Source organism: Culex pipiens, chromosome 2 (genome assembly GCF_016801865.2).
Source record: "Culex pipiens pallens isolate TS chromosome 2, TS_CPP_V2, whole genome shotgun sequence".
In the NCBI taxonomy this organism is placed as follows: domain Eukaryota; kingdom Metazoa; phylum Arthropoda; class Insecta; order Diptera; family Culicidae; genus Culex; species Culex pipiens.
The window spans coordinates 47,779,941-47,805,985 of record NC_068938.1 but is presented as its reverse complement, the minus strand read 5'-3'; the positions used below and the strand labels follow the sequence as shown (position 1 = coordinate 47,805,985).

The 26,045-nt window shown below is 41.3% G+C and overlaps 2 protein-coding genes and 1 long non-coding RNA gene across 3 annotated transcripts; 2 read left to right on the top strand and 1 right to left on the bottom strand.

Moving 5' to 3' along the window:
* Positions 1–334: 334 nt before the first annotated feature.
* LOC120422519 (uncharacterized) lies at positions 335–1,207 on the bottom strand. The gene is made up of 2 exons (XR_005606145.2): positions 1,128–1,207; positions 335–753 (listed from the first exon to the last, which is right to left on the bottom strand). It is a non-coding gene; the product is annotated as an uncharacterized LOC120422519 (long non-coding RNA).
* Positions 1,208–7,281: 6,074 nt separating this feature from the next.
* Positions 7,282–24,505, top strand: LOC120422507 (uncharacterized). Its single transcript, XM_039585962.2, has 4 exons — positions 7,282–7,693; positions 21,953–22,086; positions 22,430–23,090; positions 23,161–24,505. The coding sequence occupies exons 1-4, from the start codon at positions 7,606–7,608 to the stop codon at positions 23,283–23,285; spliced, it is 1,008 nt and encodes a 335-aa protein (XP_039441896.1). The 5' UTR covers positions 7,282–7,605; the 3' UTR covers positions 23,286–24,505.
* On the top strand, positions 10,792–13,242 carry LOC120422508 (putative uncharacterized protein DDB_G0294196). Its single transcript, XM_039585963.2, has 3 exons — positions 10,792–11,821; positions 11,893–12,362; positions 12,419–13,242. Exons 2-3 carry the CDS (start codon positions 12,233–12,235, stop codon positions 13,135–13,137), a joined length of 849 nt encoding a protein of 282 aa, XP_039441897.1. The 5' UTR covers positions 10,792–11,821; positions 11,893–12,232; the 3' UTR covers positions 13,138–13,242.
* Positions 24,506–26,045: the final 1,540 nt, after the last annotated feature.

Below are 26,045 nucleotides of genomic sequence, written 5' to 3'. Positions count from 1 at the left end.
GGGTCACACATCATCACACTTTTAAAGGGTGTCGACGATAACTCTTGAACTTCAGCAAGGCAAATCTACCCCACCGATGCGTCTGTAGTGGTGAATGTAAGTGAATAGATTTTGGCGCTGTATTGGTGCGTCTTCACCAACGCTTTCCACTGGTATTTGTGACTATAAATATGAGGTCACTTTAGCATCAAACAATGAATCGAAACAAATAAAGGAGTATGACGAAAAAAAAAACTTTTCTTTAAATGGTACTTACGTATAGTCTTGATTAAAATTTATAGAGAATCCACCAGATTTTCCGAAACATTTCTGGGTTGTATCACTCATTTAAGCGAACTTTGCGCGGACGCGGGGGAAAACTGCTGGACTGCTTTTTCCGCGCTCTCTCTTTCTCTCTCTCTCTTGCACGCTCTGACTTTTCCTGCTGCTAGAACTTTGTTTTTCTCGAACGAGCGCGCGCGGGGGATGAGTTTTTCACCGTTTGATTATTGAATTTTTCACTTGAAGCTTTTAGGAAAAAGTGTAGCAAATTTGCTTCGCGTACTTTTTGCTGTTTGCGCTTTTTTGCAACTATTTATTGCTTATCGCGTTCACAAACTGTTCAGTTCTCTCAGCTTACAGAGTTTGTTTTTTTTTCTTCACTAGATTTTCTTTCAAGCGAAGCAAAAGTTTTCTCTTTGTTTTCGCGGGGGGGAGCTAGCTTTTCTTATTTCGAGCTCGAACAGAAAAACTATTTTTTCGCTGACTTTTAGCCTGTTACACACCGTGATCACAGAGAGATTAAATTAAGGGTTTATTTTGGTGAATCCGAAAGGAAAAATGTTCGATCCTCAAGGAAGAAAAATCGGGGAAAATTGCACACTTGTTTCTTATCTAGTTTTCGATTTTGCACTAGCCTGGTGGAACGGGTGATTTTTCTAAACTGGGAAAATCAACTCGAAAATTGCACAATTAACAGGTTCGAAAATGGAACAACACAACAACAAGAACTGTTCCTGCGCTTGTTTTTTCGCCTAAATAGCTGCTCAAGCTAAGAGATCTTGGCTTTCGGGCTACCGATGGGCCGAAAAATATATATAATTAATATATATATATTTGTGATATATATTTATGCAAAAAACACAGACAAAGGAGACGGAGGATCCTTTTCGCACGAATTTTCCTTTCAGACTGAGGAAGCTTCGGATTTTGTTTGGCTCTGGACTTGATTCAGCTGTGAGCAACTCGACTCGAACAAAACGAAACAAGGGACAGCTGGGCGCACCAATACAGACGAGAGCTGTGAGCGAGAAAGAGACAGCAGCGCTCGTGGTCGTCGTCACAAACACCAAAAAGGAAAAACACTGAATGTTTATGTTTGGTTGGTTGTTTGTTTGCAACTTTGACTGCGGGAGAGCTTTTTTTCTGTTTTCGATAAAACGCAACACAGAGCGAGAGAGCGCGAAAAATTGGGGAGCTTTTCCACAGAGAGAGAATGTGCTCTCTCGATTTATGCTCGCAGCACAAGCTTTGTGTGTTATTGCATATCGTTCCTTTTGATGCTTTGCCTCGTAATGTTAGTGATATGTTTGTGTGACGACTGAAAAAAATATTGCGTGCGTAGGATGATGAGCACTTCTTGTTTGCTCAAGAGAAAATCGGGTAAACAAACATCGTTGAAAACAGTGGCGGTCGTGATAAAACGTGGATTAAGGTAATGCGCACTTTGATCTACATTGCTGGAGTTTTTTTTTAAAAGGTCAAATAAACCAAATTTTTAGTTTTTGCTTTTTGGGTGTTTTTTAATACCCAAGGCGGTTTCAAAAATACCCAAAAAGCAAAAACTGGAAATTTGGTTTATTAGACCTTTTCAAAAAAAAACTCCAAATTACTTGAAACTTCATTCAATTCTATAGCCACAGTTTTGATTTGAAAGACGAAAAAACGCAGCTAAAATTTGCACTATATAAAAGATCAAAAACCATGCGTCTCCATCTAAACTTACGTTGATCATACATTTCTATGGAGGCGCATGGTGTTTATCAAACAAATATTCCGTTGTTTTGTGCTTTTACCACTTAAAAAAATTGAGATACCTGGTAGGTTTTCATTTACATGCAATTGGAAACAACAACTTCAAAACTGATTTAAATTTTTCATCACATTAATGAAAAAATTCAAAAAATTGGCTGTTACGATGAATTGCAAACTAAACCGAAATCAAAACAAAATACTTACAATTTTGAACTTAAATGTATTTATTGCAGCTGTAATAAACTGAATTTTGTGATATACCACATTCTTCCTGAATCATTCGAAGAGATTTAAATGGATAAGTTTCATGATTTAGTTTTGAAGAAATGCAATTACTGAGACTTTTTGTCATGTTTTTGCGGTTAAGGACCACTTAACTCAAGAGTGATTTAGGTCCGATATTTGTGACTCAAATGTAGAATCAGCTTTAGTTTCAATCTAATTTTATTTTAAATCTTAGTTAAATTAGGAAATCAAAAATATGAACCATTATTATTGCTTCAAAATCTCCTGTCCCTAATCAAACTAAAAACCTGATATTCCAAAGTTGGCGGTAGTGACATAAAGATAATTTTTAAAATTATTTTTCTCGTGTTTAGGATGGCATTTTCAGAAACTTGTATTCTATGAAAATCTTACTTGTTTTCAGATTATGTTTCACTAATGAGGTTCTAATTTATTTGGTTGTAGGTTTGTATTTATTTTGCTTATTTGTAATTTCTGGCCTGCTCTACAACCTCCAATCATTCTACTTTGCCTGTTTTCTATTTTTCACAATTTTCCAGTCACTTTTTCGATTTTTTAAGTGCTATTCTCATATTCAATAAAAACTTAAACCATAAGCTTTTAAGTCACAACAAAGTGAGTCAAAGACTTGGTTCTAACCAGGTCCCAGTATCGAAAAGGACCTAATAAAAATAATTTTATGAAAAAAGTGGGTCAAGACATCATTTGGGACAACCAAAAATTAGTGTTTACTTATTAGTTGTAACACAAACAACAGACGTTTGGGCTCGATTCTTCCCTTGTGTAAATCATTGCTACAGTTTTTTAAGTTGTGGCAATCCATTTGTGGCGCTGCAGTCGCTTTTCCCTGACACATTGCCCGCTGTCAAAATATAGCTTTCCGCCTACTGTCATTTTTTATTTTGTTGGTTTTCAACGTTTGTAATCGTTTGTTCTGGATGAACAGTTAATTTCAGCCGATTTCAGCAAAATCTCTCGCGCTTGCAGCTGCTTGACAAATGTGAGGCAACCAAAGTGGCCAACCTGGTTCCTGAACCGATTTTAGCCCCGACGGATTGCCGATTGGAGTACGGCGTCGTTATAGAGGAGGTGTGCAAACGACCGACGTTCCAATCAAGATCCCCTCGGAAAATACGGTCGCCCGGTGTCATCATCAACGCAACGGAAGCTGCCACACTCCCCCCGCACCCGATTTTGATTTTATTTGTGTTCCTTGTCAGCATGATTCTCAAAATGACCTCTATGACGGGGCTACGCTTCTTGAACCTGGTGCCACTCATGGAAGAGGATGGGAAGGGGAGGGGTGTGGGGGTGTTTGAGGATCGCTTGCACTGGAAATCCGGTGGGGGAAACTGACGCGCCGGGGAGAACATTCAAGATTTAGGCCTTTGGTATGGCGACGAGGGTTCGCCGGAAGTGGCGGCACTTGAAGGTGGGGTGGGTTTCGAGGGCGTTGAAGAGGTTGGTGTCTTGGAGGTGAGGGTTGAAGTGATCGTGGTAGCTGGTTTGTCGGTTCCGGAGATAATCTTCGGAATGCGGTCGTTTGGGGTCAAAACGTTTACGGGGTTGGCCGTGATAGTAGCTCTTGCTGACGGCGCCGATGACTTCCAGACTTTCTCGGAACCAGTTCCGGATTGTTTCGTTTCTGGTTCCGGATCTTTTCTCCTCCAAGAAACGCTTGCCCATCCTCCCGATTTCCACCGGGTCTCCTCCTCCTTTTCGCTCTCCTCTGTTGGTTTTGTTTATAAACACAACCAGCAAGAATTTGACAGCCTCAAGCGCGGCCTTGGTTGCATCAAAGCATCAGACTAGACTATTTTTTTAATATCGATAATTAAATGAAAAAAAAAACTTCCATGTGCTGTAAATCGTGTTAATTAATAATTAAAGTAGATTTACAATAGCATAAAAACATAATCTTTACCTTTTTAAATTTTTTTTTTTTCCAAAAATTGAAATAATATATTTTTTAAATATTTCTGGGTGATGCATTTTCAAACACACCTTCTAAGAAAACCATCATGGCTGCTTTAGAGAGTGGCAATAGGCTAACAGGTGGCGCTAGTAGATTAGCAGGATGCGGCTGCCATGTTTTTACACACGATTTTCAAATTATTTTGTTCTAGCCGCTACGTCTGTTGTCTGTGGTTGTAAGCATAAGAAAAGTTCAGGGAAATACTGTTGTTTTTTTTTTTTTCAAAAGATTGGTAATGGCTCGTTTAACAAGCAGATTCATCGAACCCAAGATTATCAAAAAATAATAAATTTTAAGTTCTCTTTTGCAATGTTTAAAAAATTAAAATTAGTTTAACAACCTAACAACCAAAGCTGTTTGCTTAGCGTAAAAATAATTAATGGTAAAAATTTGGTATTATATTGCAATAAACGCTTTATTTTTACCTAAACACATCAAATCTGAGCAAAACAGTTCTGGAGTTTTTTTTTTTTTTTGAAAAGGTCTAGTAAACCAAATTTTTAGTTTTTCCTGTTGGGTGTTTTTTAATACCTTTGACTCAAGGCGGTTTCAAAAACTCCCAAAAAGCAAAAACTGGAAGTTTGGTTTATTGGACATTTTTTTTTAAAAAAAAGCTCCAGAGTTGAATTTGATTTTATGCACCAAAGCACCTTCGTGGTGGTGCTGAGCATTTTTTATAACATAAAACTCTTTTTTTTATTTAGGCTGGTACATTTTTTTAAAGTGTTTGTCCCTCGGCTTGTTCAACAAGGCCGAGATAATATAATAGTAGTTTAGGCAACAAGTTGCAAGGATAAGATTTTTTCAACAAGAATCGTACATTTATGCAACGAGGTTTACCGAGTTGGATAAATACGAAGAGTGCTGAAAAAACAAGTTTTGCAACGAGCTCCTTACAATATATTTTGCAATTCCGAAAAACGCTTCTTGAATGGAATTTGATGTCAAAAATCCACGTGTTATGTAAATTTACCGCTCAAATAAAAAAATAAATAATTTTTACTTTTTGATACTTGTGCTGAAAAGTAGAGCTTTTCAGCACGTTATTGAATGGTATTAATTTTCCATTCTTTTATTTTTGGTAGAGAATAGTTTCCGTTTCGACGTTCAAGAATGACAAGAAAATTAAGTTGTTTCACAACAAAATTGCAAAGAAAAAGATTTTTTGTTTATTGATCCTTGCACTGTAACTTGGATTTTGCCCGCAGTTTTCTCTCGCACTTTTGACAACAAAAATTCGAAAAACTAGGCAATCAGTTGTTGTTTGTTTACACTGCCAGTCGCAGTTTCCACCAAACTGGACATTCCGGGAGTTTTTTTTTTGAAAAGGTCCTATAAACAAAATTTCCAGTTTTTGCTTTTTGGGTGTTTTTGAATTCGCCTTGAGCCAGTGGTATTGAAAAACACCCAAAAAGCAAAAACTGAAAATTTTGTTTATTGGACCTTTTTTAAAAAAAAAACTCCAGATTTGCACTTTAAAATTGCAATTGACAGCTTAAAAACAAGCGAGCACTTTGATTTTTTTTAAGGAAATTTAAATTTTCCCAAGGCAGTTTGACAAGTTGCAATAGTGCGATCGATAGCAATAATTTCGTGCGAAGTCCAAGTTAATGGGGAATGCGCAATAATGAAATTTAAATTTGGATGGTTTTAGGAACAAAAACTGTTCTTATTTATTTGCCGAACATTTGCCCATTTTTTTACATTTCACCTTGTAACTTTGCTTGCTTAATCAAATTGGATGTAATTTTGGGAGATGTAAATATTACATTAGGGTTTTCCTAAAATCCGAGTACCCTGAAAATTTCATTGATTTAATCAAAGTTTGACCCATCACTAGGATTAATTTCAAATTTGATTTGTACGGAGAAATGCAAATGTATCAGTTTTCTATCTGTGGAGGTCGTAATATTTGCCCAATCCTTATCATTTATCGGATGTAGGATCTTCATTAAATTTGAAACAATGTTCCCGTAAACAGCATAATTAGAGGATTTTAACCGCACAGTTATTCACATCCGAAAATGTCGATTTTTGCGCAACAGTGGCCCTTACAGTGTAAGGGTGGTGGTTGTCATTCTTTATACAGTGAAACCTCTTTTTACGCGGTGGCGTTACGCTTTATATTTCTTCGATTTCTCTGGAACGACGCAACATTTTTGCAATCTTTTAAAAGCAATTTGTAGGTTTTGTTCAGCTCTACAAAATGCTTTTTGAAGCTTGCAAAAATATTGTGTAGTTTAAGAGCAATCGACGAAACAAAAAGCGTAACGCCACCGCGTAAAAAGAGGTTTCTCTGTATTTTCTTTAGCCTATTGTTCATTCTTTGTGTTGGGTTTAGTCACATTTTAAAATGTTATTTTGAATTGTATGTATAAAAATGGAATAAACATTTTAATAATGAAGAGTTATTAGCGATTTCAGTATGTTCAAGTCAAGGCTGTAAAGGTTTTTCAGCGGCTTCAACTTTATGATTAAAAGCTACTTCGACTCCAATTTGACTCAGACTCCAACAACAACTTCAAACAAAATTGTTGACAATCAGCAACTGATTCTGACTTCTCAGTGTTGGTCTAGTTTGACTACGAATCTTGGAAAAGTATCGATTCCACCGAAACCTGAAGTCCTGTTTGAAGTTAAGGTAGCAAATTTCGATATGTTTTGATAACCATGCGCCTCCATTACGAGATCTCGTCACGATCCCCGTAGCTTCCGAAGCCATTTTCGAAGGTTCACGTATATGATGGACGGATTCGAACCATCTTTAACCCGGGAAACTTTTTACCGAGATTCAAACTCACGACCCTTGGATCGGCAGGTCCATTCGCCGAACGACTGAGGCAACATATTTCTGTGGAGTACCATGCGCCCCCACTTTAACGATGATGACTTAATAAAAGGCATTTTTATTTCATCATAAATCTCTAAATTTATTTTATTAGTTTTCTACATAAAAGTCAAACTCAACTAGCTCTTACATCCCCTATCACCTTGCAAGCAATTTCCCCGTCGTTTTCCATTCGCTCGGAAACATTTCACCCTCATAGCCGTCGGATAGTTGCCATCTGATTTTGACACCGCCTTCTTTGGTTCGTTCCTTCGTCCCAAACACTGTGTCCCGATCGAGAACATAGTCAAAACATTTCACATTGCTTCGAGAGTCAAAGAGGGGGACGAGTTCTGAATGGTTGTCGGTTGGCGGCGGCATGACATCCTATGACGTCTAACGCACACGGTCGCTCGACGTCGGTGTGTGCAGCAGCAGCAGGCAGCAGTGTGTTGTTTCGATTCCTGACTGACTGAGGCTGACAGTCTGGTGGATTGTTTGAGGCGAAAACGATAGTGTGTGATAGTGAGTGAGCTTTTCGACGATGATGAACAGCAACAGTGACGACGAGGAGCCCAAGATGTCCAGACTGCTTAGGTTGGCGCAGAAGTTTAATTGCTTCTATTTGAATGGTAAGTGTTGCTGCGCTGACCCAGTTGAACCAGCTGCCTTTCTCCTAGTGGCGATGCCGCCTGTCTGCCCAGAATCGATTGCATAAAATCGATAGCGGCACAGGTCTCGGCCCAACAACAAATGGTGCAGATTCGGGCAAGGAGTGCGCCTGAATTAAAACTCTGCCTGCGACAGTCCCTCTTGAATCGCGAACAGAGGAAATCTCGCTCGAAATCAGGGCCTTGACGGGGACAGGAATGTTGTGGCAAATTTTTGAAGGTGACCATCTTGGGGTGGAAAAAAATCCAACAAATTTGCCATCGCATTATTTTCCAATTAGCACCATCGACGCAGAATTTTCGTCATCGGCATCATCTAGAAGCAAAAAAAAAAGAGCGAAAAGTTTACACAAGTGATTCCACATGGACGTCGTGAAAAAGAGAGGAAAAAAAAAGAAACACTTTAAGTCATATGGTACTTTCATTTTCGAAAACGCGTTACCTGCCCAGACCTTGAACCCGTTCCGCCGACCTCCACGTTCCGCGTCCACGCCGCAGTAGATGATCCCCAGAAGATCGGGTTTTGGCGTTTAAGAGTACTCTGCTAATTAGACAGCGCGGTATTTATATTTGTGGCGCACAATTTTGTTTATTTATGATAGCTTCTCTGTGGGACCGTTTGGCGCAAAGAACAACAACCGCACGCCGTACCGACACTCTCTTTAAACCATTTGTTGGTAAATAAATTTGCGCCAAGTGCCCATTCGGACGGCGTCTTGCGACGTTTTCGTTGACGGAAATTGCAATTTCTATGAGGGTTGACGGCGTCATTCTGAAATTAACGAAACTAAATTAATCTTCTTCAATTAGTCAAATTTGCACGAAAGTACCCACCTCCAACTAATTAATTGACTTAATCCCTGCAAAGTACAAAAAAAAAAAACAAACAAAAAAATCAATTTTCAGAACCCACACCCTAAAAAGTGGGGAAGCCAACCTTCGGGGCTTATCTTGACTTTACGGTTTTGTTTTATCAGAACCGCCCCGCGTTGGCCGTGTGTGGTTGGTTGGTTTGGGGCTGTAAATTCGTTGATTTCACAACACCATACCACGCGGGTACCGCGGTGGACATTGCGAAGCTCCGCGCCTCATGCACGCGAGTATGTACGGTGTGTGTGTGTTGTGTGGGATTGGCGCATATAATAGCATGTGTGTGTGTGGTAAAAATCAACAACAACAACAACGGCATTTGGCCTCAATTCGAAGCCAATAACCACTTTTTTTTGCAAGCGATGTGGAGAAGGGTGATTCATTGAAAACTAACAGAAAATAAACATGCATAAGGATAATGTCAAGATCATGGAAACGACATTCATTCAGTTATGTTTTGTTCTGAAAATTCGCCAACATTTTTTTTTACCAATTTTTATTATTTCAAAAGAATTGGAAAGAAGAACTCTTAAAATGTAAGAAAATTTTAGCGTTGAAAGATTTACTTGTTTTATGTGACATTTCCAATGTTTTAAAATAGATATTTTTTTCTGGGGGCTGTGTTTTTTACTAACATTTCCTAAATTTATGTGAAAATAAGTACGCAGTAATTTTTGTAATGTCCCAGGCTATGCCTCTCCGCATTTTTTACAATTAAAACGATAATGGTATCAAACTATAGTAGAACATGTGAAAAACAAGGAAAAAATTTAAAAATTTGCTTAAAAACATGAAAAATCTGAAAATGTAAGGGTATGAGCAAAATACTATCAGAAACAAACATAAACTAAATAAGATAAATGCAAATCTAAAAACTAAAAATGAAAGAAAAAAAATTGAACAAGAGAAGTTAAGTTTTTCGTAGAACATAAGTTGTTTTAAAAAATAACCTCCTGGACACGGATAAAATAATAAAAAATCTGGAAAAAAAATTTGGGCTCGTACCGCTATATTTTTTGCTATTTCGATATTTCTAGTGTGAGGTAATTTGGTAGTTTTGACCAAGATCTTTTAAAAGGTGTGTTTAGTTGAGCAAGTTTCCATACTGATTTTAACTATGAAAAAATAGAAAATAGTCCGAAAACATAATTTATTGGGAAAAAGTACATAAAAATGCATACAAATGATTGAAAAAATGTAAGCAAAATTATCATGCATGATAATTAATTTAAAAAAAACTCAATTAGCTGCAAAATATTTTTTTTCCAGGACGAGAATTTATCTAATTATTACGAGTACTTTTGAATCGTTTGTTTTTTTTTTGTTTGGCAATTCGTGTTAACAAAACGATAGTCAAATTCTAAAATAAGAGTTCTGACCTAATGTTAAAGCCTTTTTTTGTGAGGTTTCTCAAGTATGTCCTTATTTTGATACAGTACGTCTTCCCCTACATCTCAAGTTAACTTATAAGAGGACGTACACAGAAAAAAAAATCAATTTCCGAAATCGTGAATTGTGTTCATGAATGTGAGAACCACGAAGGAATTTATTCATGAGTATGGTGCATTTGCACTATGAACGTGAATATATTCCTTCGTGGTTCTCACATTCATGAACTTAAATCACGTTTTCGGGAATTGACCTTTTTTCGTGTATAAGGACTACCTTACACCCACAATACAGAATCGAGAGAATCGTTCCCTATAAATTGATTGAGGGCTCAATGCTAGACACGAAAGAATAATGCTACAGTCATCCCTCATATTCGGAACAGTTTACAGATCGGCCAATGTTCAACAAATCATAGAAAATCGATAATTGAACATAATGATTTGCTTTTACCTTCATGTGAAAGTTTTTCTTGCGATCTTTCGATTGATGTATAGACCAGCTGTACATTTTTACGTTTTATATCATGTTTTCAAAGAAAAACATTGACCCTTTAAATCCACAAATTCGGAACACTTTTTTCTTACGATGTAAACAAACTTTTTTTCTCTCCAGGAGTAATTTTTTTAACGAAATAATAACATCGCCAATATGAAACCAATAAAACTCATGCTTAGTAATGTTTTATTAATGGTCTGATAACTTTTTTTGTGAAAATATCAGTTAAATTCAGGTATTCCACAATTGTGGGAGGCACAATAACATCCCACAATCATGGAACAGGCAATTTGGAGGCACACGGAAAGGGGATCGATCGCCAAACCAGCGACCGAATTTTGCTGGGTTGGTTTTGCTGATATCAGCGAAATTTTTCTCTAAACCAGCGAAATTTTTCGCTGAAAAAGGTGGCTGCGCGAAATCAAATCCAGCAACTTGGTTTCGCTGGTTTGTTATTTCCGAAACGGTTTCTTTTCCAGCGAAAGTTTTCGCTGGTTTGATACACATCCTTCCGACAGCCGTCATAAATGTTTGTTATTGTTCACGTTTGGAAGCGATTTGTGGCAATCGAATTGCTTTAGGGGTTTTTTCAAAACAAAAAAGCATGAAAAAGTTCTGCATCAAGTGTTCAGCATTAAAATACATACTCAACAGGTGATGGTTCTTTTCAATGAAAAGAAGCACGTTTCCATAAAGTTCTCGCAGCAGAAAAATACGGTGCAGTGAAGCTGGAGATGTATTTGTACTGCTGCATAGATGAGTGCACAAATTGTCGCAGGTGGCAGCAAGAATCGTAGGCGAGGAACTTGACCATGGCCGCGTAACAGTTTGTGCTGTGGCAAGTAAGTACAACCTGGCTGGACTTTCTTTTAAATCTGCTTCCGTTACTGCGAAATCTTTTCTGACGATTGTTCCATCCGTAAACCTCCGTCAACCGGAACGGAACTTTAAGATTTTTAGGTCGGTTACCGGTCACGCGCTGGAAAAAAACAACATTTGTTCAAAACTGTGTCTTTGAGATTGAGCGGGATACACTGAAGGTTAATTGAAAAAAAAAAAAAACAAAAATAATAAAAAATGGAATTTCATTTCATTTTGCCACACCACAAACATTAAATTCCCACCGAATCTGCCATCACTGGTCGCCACTGTCATCTTGCTGTCATCCGTCGTCTCGCCGCTCGCGGGCCGCGTAAACGTCAAACGTCGTCGTCGTCGTCGGAATTTCGTAGCATTGCTCCATCTCATCGCTAATTGTTTTTCTTTTTGGTGCGCGCACCCGCGATTCCCTGTTTGTTTTTCCGTTTTTAATCCGTGGCCACGCCACCAAAGGTGAGTTTAGCCGGGGTCCGGTGGCAGTTTCCTCGCGGGGCTATGGTTTTAATGTGGAATTTCTCTTCTAGCTGCCGTGTGATGTTGTGGGTTGGCGTTCGAAGTGCCAAAAGGTTGTGCGTTGCGGAGGAGGACGGAGTGGCCATTTGGCGGCGGTTTGTAAACAAAGCGGTTGGGCGCAATTTGTCCGCGCTGGTTGGGATTCGGGCCCGCTGCAGTTGTCACAATGACGGATTCCTTCTTCGGGTTCGACACGCATCTTCCGGTGGAGGATGACGGAGGCGGGGGAATTGGGGGCGGTCCGGACGATTCGGAGGAGGAGTACGATGCGCTGAACGATGAGACGTTTGGGCAGGCACGGGAGGGGGACTGGGAGGAGCTGCACGAGGATATGGTCCGAGCGTGTGGACGATGCCGAGCAAGCCGGAGACGCCGTGGCCGCAGTTGCCACATCCGGCGATGCAGCAGCACCATCCGCAGAGTTCGTTGATGGCGGCGATGCAGCACCAGCAGCACCATCAGAGGATAGGCGGGGGACCAGGTAAGGGTGGGGAGATTTTGTGAGAAGGGAGTTTGTTATCATTTGGCTTGTTTTAGGTGGCCCCTTTGTCGGTCTTCCGCCCAACTTCCCGCTGCCGAATCCGGCTCAGATGCGCATCTGTTCGGTGGAGGAGATCGAGCAGAACATGATCAAGCAGCAGGCGCAGCACTCGATGCCGCCGGAGGTTCCCCAGCAGCTGCCGCCGTTTCATCATCCGGGCATGGGACTGCCTCGTCCGCCGCCCGGATTTCCCGGAATGATGAATCACCAGCCGCCGTTGACGATTCCGGTGAACTTTCCGCCGCCGTTGAACATGGTTCCCCCGTTGCCACCGTTGCACCTGCTCCAGACGAACGTTCCGCCGCCGTTTCCGATGAGTGTGCCGCCGCCGAATTTCAACCAACGGCTGGTTCAGGAGATTCAGCAAAACCATCCGATGCTGAACCAGCACCGTCAACACCAGCAACAGGGTCAGAATCGCTACCAGCAGCAGCACAATAATCGGCAGAATTACCACCAGAACCAGCAGCAGATGCAGCATCACCGTGGCAAGCTGAACCGGTCGGGCGAGTACGACGAGTACGCGAACCTGATGAGCGAACGGGACAAGCAGTGGCTGCTGGCCTTTGTACTTAACGCCCAATACCCACCTGATGCCAAACCCATGTGGACGTTCATCCCTAAGCATGCGTATGGCCTGGTTTTTGACAACGATACAAAATACGCCTGCGTTGTAAGCCTCCTTGCATATTTATCTAAACCTCCCGCTAAGTAATTTCTATCGTATTGTATTTATTGTGAAGATTGTGAATTATTTATTTATTTTTAATGTGTAAATTTATGCTTTGACTGAATATATTGTCCTATAATTTGATCTATTGATTGAGTTTTTATTTAATAAGTAAAGAAAGTTAAGCAATAACTCTACTTAAAGTTCTCAAGGTTCAATATATGTAATAAGATTTTTTTGTAGTTTAAATCATTTTTTAAACGTAGACGGAATAAATGCTCCTAATGAGTTCAATTTCTTTGATTTATTTAAATCACCATTGAATGATTGATCAAATTCTCCGCCTGGTTCTGCCAGAATCCTGTTAGAAGGGTAGAACATTTCTTCTAGAATGCTGTTAGAATATACAGCTCTGTAAAAACTCTGCAAGAATCCTACAAGAACTTCGTTACTGGGTAACTGCACACCAAATATTTGCACATTGAAAATGATACCTTCTATCCCCCGCTCGCCAAACCGGTTTGTGTCTCGACTGAGTGCTTTCGACCACTTTAGAACAGTTTCAAACTACCCGCTGAGAAAATCTGTGCACTTTGTTTGATAAATTTTTACAACTTTCACAATTGTTGCAAAATCTATGCAAAAATATTTTAACACCATTAGAGAAGCGTTGTTTTTTTTAAGTAACGCAAAAAAAAAATGGAAAAATTGTAAAAAATGTTGAATGAAGCGTGCGACCCCCCTCCCGTTACGTAATAAAATAACGCTCCCTAGGCGTGTTGAAGTTTCTGCTCGATTCAAAAATCAACTCAATTTTGAGTGGGCATCATTCGAGCAGTTGATCTCTCTGTAATGGTACCCAATTTTGATTAGAAGCTGCGTGTTGTCGATCTGTCACAGAAAGCGTTTTCACAATTGTCAATTAAGCTAGGAAATTCTAATCGAACTATAATTTTTTGCTAATTTTTTTCTCAAACAAAATCCGATATTATGTGCCAATGTGTCGGAAGGAAACCCAACACGCAAGGTAAAAGATTTTACATCGTTTCTATAGAATATACAAATGCAACGATTTTTTTACAGCCCAAGCGCAGGTCGAGCTGGAGGTTCAACGAGATCATCGACAAAGGCTTCTAGATAAAATTCCAGCGCAGACACTGCCCACACCCAAAGTGATTCACGGGGGTCAATCATTCAGTGTGACCGTCGCGGGATCAGTAGGCCATGCTGCCATGAATCAACGTTAGTCAAAACCCCGCCATTCATTGCAGCAGAATGTGGTAAAGTTTCAATCTAAGGAAAATTTAATTAAGACTGGTAATATGAAACTGTGCACAAATCAACACATTCACAAAATTCAGCTTATAACATGCAAGACGGTTTTAAACAACCACTTTGCCACATGCTTTTACACGATTCCCAATTAATCTCTGGTTCTCAAATCCTCTGGTTTATTTTGGCATAGGCTTCTGCCGCCAAAACAAAAAAACAAACGTCGGTGATAAAAAACGCTGATCCAGTGCAAAAAAAACACTGGTCCAGTGGAAACATTCGCTGAACCAGCGGATTTTTCGCCGAAACCAGTAGAATAATCTCCTGGTTGATTTTGGTACGAGCTGCTGCCGCCGGAAAAAAAAACCCGGACGTCAGCGATAGAAAACGCTGATCCAGCGTAAAAGAACACCAGTTCAGTGAAAAAATCCGCTGGACCAGCGAATTGTTTCCCAAAACCAGCACAATAATCTACTGGTTGATTTTGGTACGAGCTGCTGCCGCCGGAAAAAAAAAAACCGGACGTCAGCGATAGAAAACGCTGATCTAGCGTAAAAGAACACTGGTCCAGTGAAGAAATCCGCTGGACCAGCGAATTGTTTCCCAAAACCAGTACAATAATCTCCTGGTTGATTTTGGTGCCCTGCCGCTTTTTCCAAACCAGCGAGAAAATTTTCTGATTCTAGCAAAACTGATCCCCCAAACAGCGACATTTTTCACCAAACCAGTGTTTTTTTTCACTGGTTTGGTAGAATTTCATCGGTTTCCAAACCAGCGAAAAAAATTAGCGATTCTAGGTAATTTTTGTGCAGGCTGAGAAATTAGCGACATTTTTCGCTAGTTTTAGCGAACTTTATCGCGATTTGGCGATGGATCCCCTTTCCGTGCAGAATTTTGCTGCTCTTGATAAAATAGTCTTGAAATGGTTTTTTTTTTGTTCAAAAATTACTACTTTTACTAGTGAAATAGCAAGAGAATGTCCAAATGAAGGTCCTAAAAATAGTAGGGTCGTCAGAAAAGCTGCATTTGCCATGTTATTGATAAATTACCACAAAAGTGTTCCGAATTTGTGGGTGTTCCGAATATGTGGGATGACTGTACCAACTCACATCATCAAAACAAGTGTGTTCATTCGTTAATTGAAACAGTAAATCTCCAACGAGGGACACATCGACTTATCAACAAATCCTGAGACATCAAGCTGTGATGGTCGAGGTCAAGTCATTGAGATAGTTAGTCAAAGATACCTGGTTCGATTTCCGTAGTAAACAACACAATTTTTTTTGACGGATGCCATTATTCTCTCGGCTCGAGGCCATTATTCAATATTAAGCCTATTCGAAATGTAAGTCTTAATTTCCAAATTTCAAATAAATAACACAGATGTTTCATTTTTTAACATTGAAAATTGTATCATTCGTTGCTGAGATAGTTTGGATGAGTATATCAGCAATCAGAGGTTTTCTCAACTTAAAAAACCTTTTTTAGGAATGGACAATAGGATGTAACAAAAATGACTTTTTGGCGGGCATTCAAGGGTTTGTTCCGGTGGGCATACTAAGCCCAAATCCAAAATTTGAGCTTGATTGGACGTAACAGGAGCTGGCGTTCCGCCCTTCAATTTTAAATGGGATTTAACCCGTAAAAAAAGATTCTTTTCAAAAATGTCACTTTTTGAGGCATTTTGGCCAATGAAGCGTTTATTTTCAACATCATTGGCGTGTAGGCCAGATCCTTGCGCATCTTTTGGTATATATAACATTGAAATTTGGAGCACCCTGGAGCTCGGTACAGACCTTCAAAGTTTGGCATTTTTTTCGAAAAATCGACCCCGGCAAAAAAGATACGCGTCGCGCCTCGCGACGCCCTAGACGCCATTTGTATTTGCTGGGGTAAATTTTTCGAAAAAATGCCATACTTTGAAGGTCTGTACCTGTCCAGGGTGCTCCAAATTTCAATGTTATATATACCAAAAGATGCGCAAGGATCTGGCCTACACGCCAACGATGTTGAAAATAAACGCTTCAGTGGCCAAAATGCCTCAAGAAGTGACATTTTTGAAAAAATCTTTTTTTACGGGTTAAATCCCATTTAAAATTCAAATGCAAAGCGCCAGCTCCTGTTACGTACAATCAAGCTCATAATTTGGATTTGGGCTTAGTATGCCCACCGGAACAAACCCTTTGATGCCCGCCAAAAAGTCATTTTTGTTACACTCTAATGGACAATCATGTATTTAAAAAAAAGTTGAATGTTACCTCTTTTATGATGTAATTTTACCTCAATTTAGACTGAAAAGCGACATTACACCAGAACAGTGGTAAAATTACACATTTTCAGAGGTAAAATTACACATTTTTTCTGACATAAAAATGTACACCTTGAGCATGAGCATGAGCATGAGCATGGTTGACTGCCAATGAGCTGCTACTCCGTTATTGACGGATCAGCTGAAGTTACACAATGAACCAACAGATGATTAGTGGGAGCTAATCATCCTCACTGTATAACCCCTGAAGATCTCTGCTTCAAGTCAATACCGGCGCCCCCCCAAGGAGATGCAGTTCAACAAAGGTAGGAATGTTAGTCCGATAGTTGAAGTTGCAGACTCATCAGACACAGAGTTTGTCGCTCTATACCTGTTGACACCGCATGAGACCGTTGAATCCACAGCATCTCCTTCAAGCATCACGGGAAGTGGGGGAATTGTGTTAGTAGGGGAAGGAAAGGGAAGGTCAGGATTCATCTTGGTAGATGATATGACCAGAAAGTGAAACATAATCGTTGCCTTCCGAGCTACGACGCTATAAGAAGGACTTTTCACATCTTACCGCCGGCGTGCCATCCGAGCAACGATGCTATGGGAAGGACTTTCAAAATTAAATGTTATTGTATTTATCGATTTATTCGGTGACGTGCAATTTTAAATAGATCATGGAAACATAATCGTTGCCTTCCGAGCTACGACGCTATGAGAAGGACTTGTCAATTCCTCAATCGCGATTTTTCACTTCTACCGCCGGCGTGCCATCCGAGCAACGATGCTATGGGAAGGACTTTCAAAATTAAATGTTATTGTATTATCGATTTATTCGGCGATCGTTGCCTTCCGAGCTACGACGCTATGAGAAGGACTTATCAATTCCTCAATCGCGATTTTTCACATCTACCGCCGTCGTGCCATCCAAGCAACGATGCTATGGGAAGGACTTTCAAAATTAAATGTTATTGTATTTATCGATTTATTCGGCGACGTGCAATTTTAAATAGATCATGGAAACATAATCGTTGCCTTCCGAGCTACGACGCTATGAGAAGGACTTGTCAATTCCTCAATCGCGATTTTTCACTTCTACCGCCGGCGTGCCATCCGAGCAACGATGCTATGGGAAGGACTTTCAAAATTAAATGTTATTGTATTTATCGATTTATTCGGCGACGTGCAATTTTAAATAGATCAGGGAAACATAATCGTTGCCTTCCGAGCTACGACGCTATGAGAAGGACTTATCAATTCCTCAATCGCGATTTTTCACTTCTACCGCCGGCGTGCCATCCGAGCAACGATGCTATGGGAAGGGCTTCCAAAGCTAAATGAAAGTGAATATACACAAGACGACGTGAATCCCTTTTTCAATGAAATCCAGAAATCTCCACCACTTTCTCGCGGATTCTCGCGCGCGACGTCACACACCGATCCCCCCGACGAACACCACACGACTGATGGCCCAACTTCCAAGGCCTCGACGCGAACTTCTTTTCAATGATTCCAGAATCTTCCACCACTTTCTCGCGGATTCTCGCGCGCGACGTCACACACCGATCCCCCCGACGAACACCACACGACTGATGGCCCAACTTCCAAGGCCTCGACGCGAACTTCTTTTCAATGATTCCAGAATCTTTCACCACTTTCTCGCGGATTCTCGCGCGCGACGTCACACACCGATCCCCCCGACGAACACCACACGACTAATGGCCCAACTTCCAAGGCCTTGACCCGAACTTCTTTTCAATGATTCCAGAATCTTCCACCACTTTCTCGCGGATTCTCGCGCGCGACGTCACACACCGATCCCCCCGACGAACACCACACGACTGATGGCCCAACTTCCAAGGCCTCGACGCGAACTTCTTTTCAATGATTCCAGAATCTTCCACCACTTTCTCGCGGATTCTCGCGCGCGACGTCACACACCGATCCCCCCGACGAACACCACACGACTGATGGCCCAACTTCCAAGGCCTCGACGCGAACTTCTTTTCAATGATTCCAGAATCTTTCACCACTTTCTCGCGGATTCTCGCGCGCGACGTCACACACCGATCCCCCCGACGAACACCACACGACTGATGGCCCAACTTCCAAGGCCTCGACGCGAACTTCTTTTCAATGATTCCAGAATCTTCCACCACTTTCTCGCGGATTCTCGCGCGCGACGTCACACACCGATCCCCCCGACGAACACCACACGACTAATGGCCCAACTTCCAAGGCCTTGACCCGAACTTCTTTTCAATGATTCCAGAATCTTCCACCACTTTCTCGCGGATTCTCGCGCGCGACGTCACACACCGATCCCCCCGACGAACACCACACGACTGATGGCCCAACTTCCAAGGCCTCGACGCGAACTTCTTTTCAATGATTCCAGAATCTTTCACCACTTTCTCGCGGATTCTCGCGCGCGACGTCACACACCGATCCCCCCGACGAACACCACACGACTGATGGCCCAACTTCCAAGGCCTCGACGCGAACTTCTTTTCAATGATTCCAGAATCTTCCACCACTTTCTCGCGGATTCTCGCGCGCGACGTCACACACCGATCCCCCCGACGAACACCACACGACTGATGGCCCAACTTCCAAGGCCTCGACGCGAACTTCTTTTCAATGATTCCAGAATCTTCCACCACTTTCTCGCGGATTCTCGCGCGCGACGTCACACACCGATCCCCCCGACGAACACCACACGACTGATGGCCCAACTTCCAAGGCCTCGACGCGAACTTCTTTTCAATGATTCCAGAATCTTCCACCACTTTCTCGCGGATTCTCGCGCGCGACGTCACACACCGATCCCCCCGACGAACACCACACGACTGATGGCCCAACTTCCAAGGCCTCGACGCGAACTTCTTTTCAATGATTCCAGAATCTTTCACCACTTTCTCGCGGATTCTCGCGCGCGACGTCACACACCGATCCCCCCGACGAACACCACACGACTGATGGCCCAACTTCCAAGGCCTCGACGCGAACTTCTTTTCAATGATTCCAGAATCTTCCACCACTTTCTCGCGGATTCTCGCGCGCGACGTCACACACCGATCCCCCCGACGAACACCACACGACTGATGGCCCAACTTCCAAGGCCTCGACGCGAACTTCTTTTCAATGATTCCAGAATCTTTCACCACTTTCTCGCGGATTCTCGCGCGCGACGTCACACACCGATCCCCCCGACGAACACCACACGACTAATGGCCCAACTTCCAAGGCCTTGACCCGAACTTCTTTTCAATGATTCCAGAATCTTCCACCACTTTCTCGCGGATTCTCGCGCGCGACGTCACACACCGATCCCCCCGACGAACACCACACGACTGATGGCCCAACTTCCAAGGCCTCGACGCGAACTTCTTTTCAATGATTCCAGAATCTTCCACCACTTTCTCGCGGATTCTCGCGCGCGACGTCACACACCGATCCCCCCGACGAACACCACACGACTGATGGCCCAACTTCCAAGGCCTCGACGCGAACTTCTTTTCAATGATTCCAGAATCTTTCACCACTTTCTCGCGGATTCTCGCGCGCGACGTCACACACCGATCCCCCCGACGAACACCACACGACTGATGGCCCAACTTCCAAGGCCTCGACGCGAACTTCTTTTCAATGATTCCAGAATCTTCCACCACTTTCTCGCGGATTCTCGCGCGCGACGTCACACACCGATCCCCCCGACGAACACCACACGACTGATGGCCCAACTTCCAAGGCCTCGACGCGAACTTCTTTTCAATGATTCCAGAATCTTCCACCACTTTCTCGCGGATTCTCGCGCGCGACGTCACACACCGATCCCCCCGACGAACACCACACGACTGATGGCCCAACTTCCAAGGCCTCGACGCGAACTTCTTTTCAATGATTCCAGAATCTTTCACCACTTTCTCGCGGATTCTCGCGCGCGACGTCACACACCGATCCCCCCGACGAACACCACACGACTGATGGCCCAACTTCCAAGGCCTCGACGCGAACTTCTTTTCAATGATTCCAGAATCTTCCACCACTTTCTCGCGGATTCTCGCGCGCGACGTCACACACCGATCCCCCCGACGAACACCACACGACTGATGGCCCAACTTCCAAGGCCTCGACGCGAACTTCTTTTCAATGATTCCAGAATCTTTCACCACTTTCTCGCGGATTCTCGCGCGCGACGTCACACACCGATCCCCCCGACGAACACCACACGACTCTTCTGACATAAAAATGTACACCTTCCCAAAAAACATACTTTTCTGTGGCTCAAAAGTTGTTTTTTTATGTCCATTAAAACATTAAAAAAAAATAAAAAATAAAAATACTCCCAAAGGAAAAATATACCTCAAAATCTGCAACATTGGATTTGCTGCAGAAAATGTCACATTTTATAACATTTTTTGCAGCAAGCCCGTAGATCATTTTTGCCCGCGTGTAAAAATTTCAGTGATCTGCAGTTCTCACCAACACATATAATGCTGGCCCGTCCCTGAGCAAAACCCCAAAGAGAAGCATATGTTAGTGCTCTTTCACTCACATTTCATCAAGCGTCCATGGCGCGGTGGTAGCGTGTCGGATCAACAATCAAGAAATTGGTGGTTCAATCCTCGTTCCACTAAGTGTTTTTTTTTGTGAAATACAACCAAAAAGCCGTCGGTAATGTCGATAATTGTCGGTAACGGGCAAAAATGTCACACGCCCATATCGCAAAAAATGCATGAGGACAGATTTCATGCAGATTCTGATATACTTTCATGCCGCCATGCAACACAATCATGCGACTGCCAGTTGGGTGTACTGAATACTGATACTGGGAAAATGTTTTTTTTTGTGGGATAAAAAGTTAATTAGAAAATGACATTTTTTTTCTGTGTAACTTTGCCGAAGACACCAAACCGATCAGAAAATTCCTTCAAAATCAAATAAAAAAAGATACAGATTTTCGAATATTTACGTAATATTTTTGTAAGAAGCCTTGTATGGGTGAACAAATGACACAAAATGGTTTCTTTGGTCATAGAAAAGCCCCTCAAAAAGTTTGAGCCAATTCAAAAAATATAAACAAAATCCATTTCCGATTTTGATGGAAAATTGCTTACTTATGTTCAAAATAACTCAGAAACAGTTTTCACTTGTGGAGGGTGCAGTAAAATAAATTTAACGAATTGAAGTTTAATTTTCTTTTTGACCAACAATTTAATGGCAAAACAATAACTAAATGGTTTTATCTCAGATAGATTTACAATGTTTTAGAGCTTCATTAATCCTAAAAAATATTTTATGTTTGTCTTATTCTGTTACAATTCGCAGGCCTAGTAAAGGGCGACTGTCGGCCGTTTGTCGTCGACGGCCAGCAGGTGGGCCTGATCAGCCAGAACGTTCTGGAACAGCTACTCAAGTATCCGGAGGTGTTCTGCATCAAAGACGCCGAACAGGGCAAACAGGTAATGATGGCTCGGCCAATAATAAAAAGTTTATCTCTAGAGTAGATTTAGCTGAATTCTATTGGTACAGATTAAGCTTCGTATTGATAACAATACCTTTACATTTCTATATTATTGGTTGTTACCAATAGTAACAAAACCAGAAGATCAATGTCCGAACAAGTACTTAAACCTTTTTACTCTTATCTCTAACCTAGTGAGCCCACTTCAAAAATTGCAAGTTCATGTTTTGAGCACAAACTCTTACGTGTGCCTTTATCAGTACAAGCAAATATACGTCATGACCATAATTCTAATTTCGGGTTCTACGTCACTGTTCTAATCACTTCGTTCTCCCCGGCAGAACATCGTCGAACTGAATCCGGCCTTTCGCGACTACACCGAGCGCTCGCAGCAGGTTGACCGCGTCCTGAAGGAGTTCCGCGCCGAGGGCGTTTTCGTGGCCCTCAAGGGATGGCGCAACGAGTGTTACGACGTCAAGAGCACAACCGAATCGCTGCTCAAGATGGACCGGTCGGCCACGTGTCTGTTCGGCGTTCGCAACTACGGCGTCGAAATCAACGGGTACGTCCGACATCCGACCAAGGGCCTGTGCATTTGGCTGCAGCAACGCTCCGACACGAAGCAAACCTGGCCCGGCAAGTGGGACAACATGGTGAGCGGTGGGCTGTCCGTCGGGTATGGGATTAAGGAAACCGCCATCAAGGAAGCCGCCGAGGAGGCCTCGATTCCGGCGAACCTCATCAAGAACCTCGTGTCGGCCGGCTGTGTGTCGTTCTTCTTCGAGAGCGAACGGGGCCTGTTTCCGAACACGGAGTTTGTGTTCGACCTGGAGCTGCCGGAGGACTTTCGGCCGGACAACAGCGACGGGGAGGTGCAGAACTTTAAGCTGCTGCCGGCGTTGGAGTGCCTGGAGAGGTGTTTTGCGCCGGACTTTAAAACCACCAGCTGTCCCGTCCTGCTGGACTTTATGATTAGGCACGGTATTATTACGCCGGAGAATGGTGAGAGAAAGTTCTTTCTTTTTTCAAGTGGCAAATTTGGTGCAAATTTTCACATTCTCTTTGTTTTCAGAGGTAAACTTTACCCAGATCGTGGAGCTGCTGCACGTTCCGCTGCAATCGCTCTACACGTACCGGACATCGAAGGCGAACGGTCTCAACAATGGCAACGGCAGCATTAAAAATGGCCGGGTTTAGATACCAAACAAACACATAAAAGAATCTTTTTTCGCGAGCCCTTAGCCACGCCGCGCCATTTCTATTCGCCGCCGCCAACAGCATGAAAAAAAGCAAAAAACAACTAATAGTGAAGGCTTACTGTCTACGTACATTAAATTAAATTTGAATGCAGGTTTTACAAGACGAATATACATATATTATATGTTTGCAGTTAGGCTATTTAAATTTAAAACTGTGCTATTCGTAGGTGTTCACGTTTTGCCACCTTTGGATTAATTCTTCCTAAAACGTAACTATTTACTGTCAAGGATGATTCAATGAGAAAAGTTTACGTACGTTTGCTATTACAATCTGTAGTCCAGTTTTCGTTTTTTGGTGTATTTTAAATTGTTTAGATTTTAGGTCAGGACGAAAGGAAGATCGTATATAGATTTAATTTATGTATACACTTTGCATCACAATTATATACTTTAAAAATAATATTGACACTCACACAAAACAAATACAATCTATATAATCAGTAAGCAGCCGATACAACACACTACTATCTAACCTCTAGAAGAATTGATTGAAAACAAAAAAAAAAACAAGTTGTGCATGTTTCCCTTTCGCTGTATACTCCTCCTCTTAACAAAACAAAAAAAGTATATTAACTCTGTTCCATAAACAAACAACCAAACAACTATTTACAAACAGTCAGTGAATCAGTGTGTAAATGAAATGCGTCGACAGGTTTTTTCTTTGCTCAGTTTCCTATTTTGTGTCTAAGGCGTTGCTTAACAAACCGGGATAATCAAATATTTATTTATTTATTTTACGTTAGAAAAGACAACCTTAAACTATGCTCCATCACAGTTTTAAGCTAGAAAGATATCAAGTGATACGATTTACTTTTTTTCTTATTACGACACCCCCGTTCAAAACCGCAAAACCCCCTCACTACCTATCTGTCGATAGTTTGTGTAAATGTACAATTTTGATTTGTTTGTAAAACAACACATCACCGAGTTGTCCTTTAAAAGGAATGAAAGAAAGAAAAGAATTAAAACGAAAACAAAAAAAAGGCAAACACGCGTGCAAGTGCGCTGTCCGGATCAATATTTAAGAAAATTGAACAACTGTAATAACATATGGATATGGATTCAACGCAACATAACACACACACAGACACACATACAGAACACTCACACTTTAAAGACGATTTTACGAAAATATATCAGCCTTGTTCCAAACAACGATGTGATTGTGGTGTTGTTGGTTTCTTGTTCTTCGAACATTATCCTTGAATATTCGCAATTTAATATTTCGACGTGTTCGTGCTATTTTGTCATACTAGCCATTTCGACGTTCCAAGAAACGCGTTTGAATGTTTGAACTTGAATAAACAAAACCATTAAAAAATTAGCAATGGCTAACCATTCTGTGCATTATCGAAAAAAAAACAGATTTTCGGGTATTTATGGGAAATTCTCGTATGTTTGGCAGGTTATGCACTCGCTCCTAACTCCATCCAAGGGAGCGTTTTTTTATTACGTAACGCAAAAAATCGAATGTTTAGACCCCCTCCCCCTCGTAACACCATACAAATTTGAAATAATTTGTATGGAGCGTAACACGGCCTCCGAATCCCCCCCCCCTCCCCCCAACTGCGTTACGTAATAAAAGAACGCTCCCCAATTTGATGATGTTCACTGTTAAAACAACTTATTTTGTAAAACTGTCAATAGAAACTTGCTTGCTCACTTCCTATTGAGCTATTTATCACTTGATTTCAGTTAAAAACGCTTTTTATAAACTGTAATTAAACGTCAATTGCTGATATGCCAAAATTAAAGGTTGTTTATTTTTTGTATTTTTTTATTTGGCTCAAACATTGTGGGGTCCTTCCCTATCTGGGTGCAGAATAGTGGTTCGCAAAGCGGCCTCAATTTAGAACTGTCAAAGCGGAACCAATTTACTGTTCGCAAAATGATACCTAGAAGTGTCAAGTATTGTAATCAATCTATAAATTATTTTGTCAGGAATAAAAAAGACGATGAAGCTTTTGAGGTATTCGAAGTCAAAAAGTCTTAAGAAAAAGGTTGAAATCTAGATTGGCATAATTCGTCGCTAAGATTTCAATAAGCGCTATTTCTCAAGCAAAAACTATTTTTATGACGCTTTTTGAAATGTTAGCGACGAGTTATCAATAACTATGAATTTCATCTGGCAAATAATATTGAATAATCTTACTCCGATATTATCACTGCGCTCTAAGATAGATAATCTCAGAACTTCCATTCAATTGCTCTTCTGATTCACAAAATTCCATCATTTTTTAAAGCAATTTTTCGTCTAGAGGAAAGCCAAAAAGGCCTTTTATGGACGCTCATCGTTTTGTCAACAAACAAAAAAAAAAAGCGCGAAGCACTTAATTTTTCAACGAAAACTTTAACATCAACTGATCCAAAATGTATCCAAGTCACTTCACCCGCAAAAAATATGTCACGCTTGAGCTTGAACATAGCCTTCTACTTTGTTTCTGTTTACAGCTGTAGTGCAGTTGTAGTAGTGCGGAGCAGTGGGGAGCATTCGAAAATCACGTTACCCATTCTGTCTTTTCAGCACCCAGTTCCCTATCACCAAAGTAGCCATTTTTTGTCATTGGTTCACCCATACAAATCTCCATACAATTTTGGTAACTGTCCACACAAAAATGGTACGTAAATATTCAAAAATTTGTAACTTTTCAAGGATTTTATTTTGATTTTATTTCGAAAAGTTCTGAAAATTTCCTTC